The sequence below is a fragment of the Pelodiscus sinensis genome, chromosome 6 (assembly GCF_052426305.1).
Source record: "Pelodiscus sinensis isolate ZL-2025 chromosome 6, ASM5242630v1, whole genome shotgun sequence".
Taxonomy (NCBI): domain Eukaryota; kingdom Metazoa; phylum Chordata; order Testudines; family Trionychidae; genus Pelodiscus; species Pelodiscus sinensis.
Window position 1 is genome coordinate 19,453,921 of NC_143057.1, and position 11,177 is coordinate 19,465,097.

The 11,177-nt window shown below is 43.5% G+C and overlaps 2 protein-coding genes across 2 annotated transcripts; one reads left to right on the forward strand and one right to left on the reverse strand.

Annotated features, from left to right (window-relative positions):
* Window positions 1-334: 334 nt before the first annotated feature.
* On the reverse strand, window positions 335-1,048 carry LOC142829914 (interferon alpha-2-like). Its single transcript, XM_075932198.2, has one exon. The coding sequence runs from the start codon at window positions 1,046-1,048 to the stop codon at window positions 335-337; it is 714 nt and encodes a 237-aa protein (XP_075788313.1).
* A 2,269-nt stretch (window positions 1,049-3,317) lies between these two features.
* LOC102462379 (interferon beta) lies at window positions 3,318-4,696 on the forward strand. Its single transcript, XM_075932885.2, has 2 exons — window positions 3,318-3,967; window positions 4,423-4,696. Exon 1 carries the CDS (start codon window positions 3,391-3,393, stop codon window positions 3,964-3,966), a length of 576 nt encoding a protein of 191 aa, XP_075789000.2. The 5' UTR covers window positions 3,318-3,390; the 3' UTR covers window position 3,967; window positions 4,423-4,696.
* Window positions 4,697-11,177: the final 6,481 nt, after the last annotated feature.

Here is an 11,177-nt window from a genome sequence, read left to right on the forward strand (position 1 = left end):
CCTTGTTCCTTTCCCCAACTAAGACAGTTACCGGGCAAAGGTACATTTGGTACAGGGACTTATTACTCTTGAGGTTTTCTCATTAGTTGTTGGTAATGATATATCTTTATGTTTTTCGTGTGGAATTTGTAGATGTGGTAAGCAACCACCAAACTATAAGCTGCTCTAAAATAGTATTATTACATGAGCTTGAATAATCTGTATAGGTAAAATTTCAATGGGAGAAAGATTGGGATACATGTATAGGAGGTATAAAGCCAGCTCTGTCCAGCTCTTTTCTTCCAACAATATTACTTGCATTATTTTCTAGGAAAAAACGGATATACCGAATACCTTAATGTTCAAGTCTCTTTGTTAGTATGTTGAGAACGAGAAAACATCTGGAAACTTCCAAGCGGATGATCTCCCAGGCACAGCGGCTGTATTGTTTTTCTTTCAGGAAATGGCGTACTGTCTGGAAGTACCTCCTCAGCTTCAGCCTGGTGTGCAGGAGGCTCTCATTTCCTGGGTAGGTTGTTTCCTTTTCCACCTCAGCACTCAAACACACCTCCAGCTTCTCAATCTGCTGGTGGATTCCATTTTGGAATTCCTTTATGGAAGTCCCATCCCAGGCAGCGTGGGTGAGATTCTTGCTGAAGATCTGGAAGAGCTCTTGGAGGATCTGCTGGATGGCTGCCTTGGCGTTCTCTTGCTGGGCCAGTCGGACCTTGAGGATATCTGTGGCCTTGAAAGCTGACCTTTCATTTAGGCATTGGAAGGGAAACGGTCCACCCATTTTCTCCAGGTGTTCCAAACTGTCGCTGTTCAGTTTGTTTTGTAGAACAGGAAGTCTGTTACAATCCAGACATGAACTTTCACCGCAGAGGAGCAGCATAAGGCAAAACTGCAGCAAACTCCTCATGATGTCTTGGAGTCTCTGTCTTCTGAACAACTGGTACTCGTTCAAGCTCTTTTGTACCCTTCTGTGGTTTAAATCTATGTTTCTGAATGTAAGTATTTTCATATTTTCTCTGTGGAGTTTTCCCTGCTTGAGTATTTTACTTTCCATTTCCTTTTCATTTAAGGAAGTAAACAAACAGAAGAAGGAAACCAAAAAGAGTATCTTTTAAAATATTAATGAAATTAATGTATTTCTTTAGGCTTCCTCCTCTCACATGAAATCAAGAAAACGTAAAGGGGAAGAAGAGTACGAGGGCGAACAGGTGTCATAGAACTGTGAGAGGTTAGAGTAGGGAGGGGCATGTCTGTCTACTCCTAACCATCTGTAGCTAGCACTCTTAGGCAGGAACGTCTGCTGCACTAGTAAGGTTATGGATGCGTTGAAGGGACAACAATGAACTCGGGAAGACGGGGCTAGGCCGGGAGCAAACTATTGCAAAGCTTCTTTTTGGCTAGAATCTTCAGATAGAAGTGATGTGTAAAGTTGCTATTTCTTCACTTTGCCAGCAGATGGAAAGCTTTCTCTGTGTGGTGTGGCACTTGAAAGTATAAAACCCTCCTGTGCTCCAGTCCAGTGTGTCTCAACCAGTGGTACGAGCACCCTCAGGGGTACTCGAGAGAATTCTGGGGAGTATGTCAAAACAACTGAAATTTGGAGAAAACTGCATTTTTTTGTTCAGTTTTACAGCACTTTAGTATTTTTATATTTTTACACCCAAAAATTCCATCACCCGCCCGACTACGATTAAGTTGTTTAAACAAATGTTTTGCAATGATAGACGAAAAAATTGTGTGTCTGAAAACTGTAAGTACTGGAGGTACTTACAATTTTTTCTTTTAAAACAGGGAGTATTTACAATTGGTGGGGTTTTTTTTTTAAAGGTACTTTATATAAAGAAAAGGTTGAGAAATACTTCTCTGTCTTCTTCCTCCCTTCCAAGTTCTGAGCACGAATGGTAGTATAGGGATCTCTGAAAAATTGATAAGGCAAGGCAAGTTTTCCTGTGGGGATTGGAGTCAGGCAATTACTAATCTCACGCAATTTCCTACCCATTTGAACAATGAGAGAGGAATATCCAAGGTACCAAGAAACTGGGAGCTTTACTTAGGAACCTGATAACAAGTGTGAAAAAACTGAGGAGCAGGTACAATGGAAGGCTATGAACATGCTTTGGTTTTTGGTCCGGGTTTTGTTTTTTGGGGGTGTGTGTCTTTTGTGGTTGGGTTTTGGGGTGGAGGTTTTTTTTCGGGGATAGCGGGTGTTGGTCACTCACTTCTGAGTAGTCAACAGTGATGTAGTGCAGTGACATGGAGAGGAGTTGTCCAGAAAGACAATGTTGTGGGTAATAAATATGCTAGAGAGACGGATATAAATGAACGAGGTTTACAGACTCAAATATGGTTGGCTCTTAACCATTCAAGCTTTCTTCTTTTTTCATTGTAGGTTTTTCTGGGCTTGAATACTGAAACATAAGTGGTCTACTGAATGAGCTACACATCCTGTAGCAAGTTTTACTTTCTGTTTTCTTACCATAAGGTGACTCTGGCATCAGTGTCATCAGAATTTCCATCAATGCATCCCCCAAAATTAGGTTTTTCAATTCAAAACCTGAAAATGAATTTTTCGTATTAATCGAAACCATAAAAATATTCCTGTTCACGTTATGTCCTTTACATTTCCCTGCCCCATCACCTCTAGTTCTTTCTTTAACACCAAATTAATGCCAAATTATTGGGAATGTTACTTTAAAGTGCAGTTGATCTAATCCAGCAGGCAATTTTATTGCCATGCTCTTAAATGTTGTCTTTTTGGGAACATTAGGTCAATATTTGTGTTTAGTCAATTTAAGTGATGGACTGCAGTAGAAGCATGCAGTATGGCCCCCAAGAGTCCCTGACCCAGGCCCTTAAAGTGGCCTGGCAAATGGAGGAATCTGAGAGGGAGGGTTCTCTATATTTGTGTAAATCTGTGCATTTCTTGTGTAATTAAGAAAAAAGCAACAGAATACATGAATCCTGTGTAAAGTATTTGGGTGTTATAAGCTATACATGGCCCATTCAACAGCTAACCAAGAAGGCTCACACATTTAGTTGTACTTCTAGGAGACTGCATTTCCATGACGAGTTAATAGAGTGCACAGAATTGCCTTACTTAAAAAAATCCACACCAACAACTTTAAATCTTCCTTATCTATTTGGGGGAAACTACAAATAATTAAGAGGTTATTTTGAATAGTAAAAATGGTTTTCTTCCTCTAATGGTTTGCTAACTTCGATTACATAAAAGGAAAGAAAGTGAAAAGGGAAAACTAAAGAAACAGAAAACAAAAGCCCTCTCCTGCAAAATACTTAAATTCAGGGACATGGCTCTAAAACACAAAAGTCTACAAAAGAGCTTGAACAAGGACCACTTGCTCAAGTTGTCCACAAAGACAAAGAATCCGAGACATTATGATGATCAGAAGGAGTTTGCTGCCGTTTTCCCTTATGCTGCTCCTTTCCAGTGAAACCTCATGTCTGGATTGTAACAGGATTCATGTTCTACAAAGCAAAATGAACAGCGAGAGTTTAGAGCACCTGGAGAAAATGGGTGGACCCTTTCCCTTCCAATGCCTAAATGAAAGGTCAGCTTTCAAGGCCACAGATATCCTCAAGGTCCGACTGGCCCAGCAAGAGAACGCCAAGGCAGCCATCCAGCAGATCCTCCAAGAGCTCTTCCAGATCTTCAGCAAGAATCTCACCCACGCTGCCTGGGATGGGACTTCCATAAAGGAATTCCAAAATGGACTCCACCAGCAGATTGAGAAGCTGGAGGTGTGTTTGAGTGCCGAGGTGAAAAAGGAAACAACCTACCCAGGGAATGAGAGCCTCCTGCACACCAGCCTGAAGCTGAGGAGGTACTTCCAGACAGTACGCCATTTCCTGAAAGAAAAACAATACAGCCGCTGTGCCTGGGAGATCATCCGCTTGGAAGTATCCAGATGTTTTCTCGTTCTCAACATACTAACAAAGAGACTTGAAAATTAAGGTACTAGATATATCCGGGTTTTTTTCTAGAAAATAATGCAAGTAATATTGTTGGAAGAAAAGAGCTGGACAGAGCTGGCTGATAGCTTTACAACTCCTATTACATGTAGGCCAATCTTTCTCCCATAGAAATTTTACCTATACAGATTATTCAAGCTCATGTAATAATACACTTTTAGAGCAGCTTGTAGTTTGGTAGTTGCTTGCCACACCTACAAATGCCACGTGAAAAATATACAGATATATCATTACCGACAACTAATGAAAAAACCTCAGGAGTAGTAACTCCCTGTACCAAATACACCTTTGCCCGGTAACTGTCTTAATTGGGGAAAGGAACAAGGAGAAGCCCGCTTGAGTAACGGCCGAATAAGACAAGATTGCAATGAGGACTATGGACTATATTTGGTATTTCAACCTCTGCATTATTTAATCCATCCCCCTTTTTCTTTTCAGAGTGTGATGTTGGAAGCAAAGATGTTCTGAAGACAGCTGAATGACACTGCAGCACCACTGGAGTCCTTCACCTCTTAATTGATCCTCCAAGCCGGTTCCTTGCCAGACTCTTATCAATCCGTGCATTATACAAGGGATGAACGCCAAAAAAACTCCACTTGCACTGTTCATATGCTACTTGCCATCGGTGGATTCACTTATAGGAGAACATGTAAAAGAAAAACAAAGATAGCGCTGAAAATATGGCAGAGGACTACAAAGTATTTAAACCAAAGGAGAAAAACTTTACAATTTCCTAATCATTGATGTTATGCTCAGAATTTCCATTGAGCTAAACCTCTGAACCTGTAACCTCTAACAGCCTATTTCTCTGAAAGAATACACAAAGCAATTATTTTATTTATTTATTTATTTATGTAGTTAGTTAGTTGGTTAGGTATTGATACAATATTCTGGGCCATTTATAATGAAGACAGTAGTACTGTTAATATGTATGTTATATATATGTTTTTCCTGCACTATGAAATATTTTCAGACTTGTTAGATTTGTTACAGTATTTCAGTGTTCTATTTTTATTTATTAATACTATTTATTTTGTACTTTTATGTGTCTTTTTCAGATGTATTTGATAATATTTATTAGTAAATATTTATTTATGAAAAATAGCAACCTACAGCAGTAGTTATATGCAGGGCTCACCAAGCGGTGGTAAGCCCTGCTCGCCAACTGTGCGGTTCGGTACGCTGCTCATACGCAGACTGTGCTGCGCATGAGCTTACTGCAGTGCCATGGGCCAGTAGATTACACTAATTGTCGAGCTCTGGTTATATGTATTTATATTTAAAAGCAAAAGCCTCATAAAAATCTTATTGTAGAATACTATCTAAGGGCTGGAAGAGACCTCAGGAGGTCATCGAGTCCAATCCCCTGCCCAAAGCAGGACCAACCCCAACTAAATCATCCCAGCCAGGGATTCGTCAATCTGGGACCTAAAAACCTCTGGGGATGGGGATTCCACCACCTCCCTAGGTAACCCATTCCACGGCTTTACCACCCTCCTAGTGAAATAGGGTTTTTACATATCCAACCTAAACCTTCCCCCGCTGCAACCTGAGACCATTGCTCCTTGTTCTGCCATCTGTCCATACTGAGGACAGCCTCTCTCTCCATCCTCTTTGGAACCTCCCTTCAGGTCACTAATGGCTGCTAGCAAATCCCCCCTCACTCTTCTCTTCTGTACACTAAATATGCTCAAATCCCTCAGCCTCTCCTCCTAAGTCATGTGTTCCAGCCCCCTCATCGCTGCCTTCCGCTGGACTTTCTCCAATATATCCACCAGAGTGAAGCCCAGGGGAAGATGTTGAGGAGAGAGAGGGAATAAATAGTATGACTGCTAAGAGAGGTTAAGGTAACCCAGTAAACACAGAGTGATGTGGGTGAGCCAAATCATCATGTTCAGTATATCTGCATGGTAACAGCAATTTAGGAGGGTTGGAACAACTCTAAGAGCATGGATGCTGAAAGCTATTGAACCAAACGATAACCGTACAGACGATAACTGCTCAACTTTAGAGCCCCAGGGGCTGCAGTGATACTATGAGCACATGCCAAGGTCCACACCTTACGTGAGGTTACATACACATGCAAATATATATGCAAATATATACAGATAGCTTCTTTCTCACCGACGGGCATGAATTCAAAGATTAAGGGCAGACTACACAACACACAGGCCCCATTTACGTCGGTTCTGCTGATATGCAATATTTACCCAATTTCCATCCATATGAGAGCACTTTTAATGAACAATGACAGTGCAGGTATTTAACTACTAAAAAGCATATTGACAGTAATTGCCTGGCTCCAATCCCCACAGGAATACTTGCCTTGCCTTATCAATTTTTCAGAGGTCCCTACACGAGTACTCACGCTGAAAACTTGGAATGAAGGAAGAAGACAGCTAGATCACAGCAGGGTTCTATGCTTTTGAGTGCCACACCAGACAGGGAAAGTTTTCCATCTGTTGGCAGAGTGAAGAAATAGCAACTTTACACATCTCTGCTATCCGAAGATTCTAACCAAAAAGAAGCTTTGCAATAGTTTGCTCCCGGCCTACCCCGACTTCCCGAGTTCACTGTTGCCCCTTCAATGCATCCATAACCTTCCTTCTAGAGCAGACATTCCTACCTAATAGTGCAAGCTACAGACGGTTGGGAATAGACAGACATGCCCCTCCCTATACTAATCTCTCACAGTTGTATGACACCTGTTCCTCATCATACTCTTCTTTCCCTGTACCTTTTATTAATCTCATGTGAAAAGGGGAAGCCTAAGAAAATACATTTAGGATTTCATGAATATTTGAAAGAGTACTCTTTTTGGTTTCATTTTTCTCATTGTTCACTTCCTTAAATGAAAAGGAAATGGAAAGTAAAATGCTCAAGGAGGGACAACTTGACAGAGAAAATACTTACATTCAGAGACATGGATCTAAAACACAAAAGTCCCAGGTGCTGAAGAGGTCCACGAGGACATAGAATCTAAGACATCTTTATGATAAGCAGGCCTTGATCACAAAACTCTCCCATTACTTCGTTTGTGCTCAGACTATATTCATTCTTGGACCTACATCACGAACAAAATTCTACGTTAATTATGAGAGCAGGAATAGGCCGTTTATCAAACATCAGATACGAGAGAGTAGGCCAGCATTATCCACATTTCCCTTTAGAAATTTAGTACATCAGTCAACATTTCTGCCCAGGAAAAAATACTGAATTCTTGTGAAGAAGTGTAACCTCCGCAAACACCTATTTGGCACTGTGGAGGAAGGTGACTATTCACAATCATTTCGTGAGACTTTCATTAGAAAAGGGGGAGGGGGACACACTAAGAATAAAATTCAGTTGAGCACTTTGACAATACCTCCCACATAATGAGAAGCAGCCATGGGATGGGGGTTCCACGGGCACCACCCCCAAAAGAAAACAACGGGAGGTGGTCGGGGACTCCCTCCTAAGAGGGACTGAGCCATCCCTCTGCCGTCCGGACCTGGAATCTCGAGAGATGTGCTGTTTACTGGGAGCTCGCATTCAGGATGTCACTGAGATGCTTACCAAGCTGATCAAACCTTCAGATCGCTTCCCCTTCCTGCTTCTCCACGTTGGAACTAATGAAATGGCCAAGAATGGCCTTGAGCGGGTTACTGCGAATTATGTAGCACTGGGAAAAAGCATCAAAGAATTCGGAGCGCAAGTAGTGTTCTCGTCCATCCTCCCTGTTGAAGGGAAAGGACTGGCCAGGGATCGTCGAAATGAGGACGTAAATGCGTGGTTGCGCAGGTGGTGTCGCAGAGAGGGCTTTGGTTTCTTCAACCATGGGACTCTGTTCCGGGCACAAGGATTGTTAGGAAGAGATGGGATCCACCTAACGAAGAGAGGAAGGAGCATCTTCGCGGGCAGGCTTGCAAACCTAGTGAGGAGGGCTTTAAACTAGGTTCGTCGGGGGACGGTGACCAAAACCCTGAGGGGAGTGGGAAAGTCGGATACCGGGAAGAAATGCAGAGAGGAAGGAGCAAGAAAGGAGGACCCCTTTTTCGAATGGAGAAGATAGGGCAATCAACTGGTTATCTGAAGTGTTGGTACACTAATGTGAGAAGTCTGGGGAACAAACAAGAAGAACTGGAGGCCCTGGCCCAGTCCAAGAAATATGATTTAATTGGGATAACAGAGACTTAGTGGGATGACTCACATGACTGGAGCGCTGTCACGGAAGGGTATAGACTGTTCAGGAAGAACAGGCAGGGGAGAAAAGGAGGAGGAGTTGCACTATGCATAAGAGAGCACTACGATTGCTCTGAACTCCAGAATAAAGAGGGAGAAAAACCTGTGAGAGTCTATGGGTTAAGTTTAAAGGAGCAAACAACAGCAGTGATGTTGTGGTTGGTGTCTGCTACAGGCCACCGAATCAGGTGGATGAGGTAGATGAGGGTTTCTTCGGACAACTGAGCAAAGCTTCCAGATCGCAGACCCTGGTTTCCATGGGGGACTTTAATCACCCTGACATCTGTTGGGAAACCAATACGGCAGTACACAGGCAATCCAGGAAGTTTTTGGAGAATGTCGGGGATAACTTCTTGACACAAGCGGTGAAGGATCCGACCAGGGGCCGTGCGCAGCTTGACCTTCTGTTCACAAACAGGGAAGAACTAATACGGGAAGTGGAGGTAGGTGATAACCTGGGAAGCAGTGATCATGAGATGATAGATTTCAGGATCCTGACCAAAGGAAGAAAAGAGAGTAGTAAAATACACACCTTGGACTTCAAAACAGCAGATTTTGACTCCCTCAGAGATCTGATGGGCAGAATCCCCTGGGATGCTAACATGAAGGGGAAAGGAGTCCAGGACTGCTGGCAGTATTTTAAAGAAGCCTTATTGAAGGCACAGAAAGAAACCATCCCGAGGCGTAGCAAGAGAGGCAAACATGGTAGGAGACCGGATTGGCTTACAAGGGAAATTGTTGGTGAACTTAAGCACAAAAAGGAAGCTTACAAAATGTGGAAACTTGGGCAAATGACCAGGGAGGGGTTTAAATGTATAGCTCGAGAATGCCGGGGGGTTATCAGGAAGGTGAAAGCGCAAATGGAATTGCGACTGGCTAAGGCTGTGAAGGATAACAAGAAAAGTTTCTACAGGCATGTTAACAAGAAGAAGGTGATCAGAGAGGGTGTGCGGCCCCTAATGGATGAAGGAGGTAACCTAGTGATAGATGATGTGGGGAAAGCTGAAGTACTCAATGCTTTCTTTGCCTCTGTATTCACAGACAAGGTCGGCTCCTGGACTTCTGCGCTTAGTGACGCAAGATGGGATGAAGATGGACAGCCCGTGGTGGGTAAAGAACAGGTGAGGAAATATTTAGAAAAGCTAAACGTACACAAATCCATGGGTCCGGACTTACTGCATCCGAGGGTACAGAGGGAGATGGTAAATGTCATTGAGGAGCCTTTGGCAATTATCTTTGAAAAGTCGTGGAGATCGGGAGAAATCCCGGATGATTGGAAAAAGGCAAATGTAGTGCCCATCTTCAAAAAAGGGAAGAAGGACGATCCAGGGAACTATAGACTGGTCAGTTTTACCTCGGTTCCTGGAAAAATCATGGAAGGGATCCTTAAGGAATCCATTTTGAGGCACTTGGATGAGAGGAAAGTGATTAGGAATAGTCAGCATGGATTCACAAAGGGCAAGTCGTGCCTGACCAATCTGATTAGCTTCTATGAGAAGGTAACTGGCTCGGTGGACATGGGAAAGTCAGTGGATGTTATGTACCTTGACTTTAGTAAGGCCTTTGATACGGGTTCCTACAATATTCTTGCCAGCAAGTTAAGGGAATGTGGATGGGATAAATGGACGGTAAGATGGATAGAAAGATGGATAGAAGGCCGGGCCCAGCGGGTAGTGATCAACGGTTCGATGTCAGGATGGCGGTCGGTTTCTAGCGGAGTGCCCCAAAGTTCGGTTCTAGGACCGGTTTTGTTCAATATCTTTATTAATGACCTGGATGAGGGGATGGATTGCACCCTCAGCAAGTTTGCAGATGACACTAACCTGGGGGGAGAGGTAGATACGCTGCAGGGCAGGGATAGGGTCCAGCGTGACTTAGAGAAATTGGAGGATTGGGCCACAAGAAAGCTGATGAGGTTCAACAAGGACAAGTGTAGAGTCCTTCACTTGGTAGGAAGAATCCCAAGCATAGTTACGAACTGGGGACCAAACAGATAAGTAGTAGTTCTGCAGAAAAGGACCTAGGGCTTACAGTGGATGAGAAGCTGGATATGAGTCAACAGTGTGCCCTTGTAGCCAAGAAGGCTAATGGCATATTAGGTTGCAATAAGAGGCGCATTGCCAGCAGATCCAGAGATGTCTTTATTCCCCTTTATTCGGCTTTGGTGAGGCCACATCTGGAGTATTGTGTCTAGTTCTGGCCTTCCCCACTAGAAAAAGGATGTGGAAGCATTGGAGAGGGTCCAACGGAGGGCAACCAAAATGATTAGGGGGCTGGAGCATATGACTTATGAGGAGAGGCTGAGGTACTTGGGTCTGTTTAGTCTGCAGAAGCGAAGAGTGAGGGGGGATTTGATAGCAGCCTTCAACTTCCTGAAGGGAGGTTTCAAAGAGGATGGAGAGAGGCTGTTCTCAGTAGTGACAGATGGCAGAACTAGAAGCAATGGTCCCAAGTTGTGGTGGGAGAGGTTCAGGTTGTATATTAGGAAAAACTACTTCACTAGGAGGGTAGTGAAGCACTGGAATGGGTTACCTAGGGAAGTAGTGGAGTCTCCATCCCTAGAGGTGTTTAAGTCTCGGCTTGACAAAACCCTGGCCGGGTTGATTAAGTTGTCATTGGTCCTGCCTAGATCAGGGGGCTGGACTTGATGACCTTCTGAGGTCTCTTCCTGTTCTATGATTCTATGAGAGGGAATAAACAGAACAGTGATCCCTCTGTGATCATGTGATCCCTCTCCTATCATCCATTTCTGGACATTGACAAGCGGAGGCTAGGGGCACCATTCCTGACCATCCTGGCTAATGGCCATTGATGGACCTATCTTCCATGAATTTATCTGGTTATTTTTTGAATACTGCAAAAGTCCTGGCCTTCACAACATCCTCTGGCAAGGAATTCCTTGGGTTGATTGTGCACTGCGTGAAGAAGGAGGAGGGAGAAAACTTGTTCATCTTGGCCTCTGAGGACAGAAC

Bases quoted from the DNA above. Each gene is read 5' to 3' on its own strand.
- LOC142829914 (XM_075932198.2), bottom strand. From the start codon at position 1,048: ATGGAAAGTAAAATACTCAAGCAGGGAAAACTCCACAGAGAAAATATG.
- LOC102462379 (XM_075932885.2), top strand. From the start codon at position 3,391: ATGATGATCAGAAGGAGTTTGCTGCCGTTTTCCCTTATGCTGCTCCTT.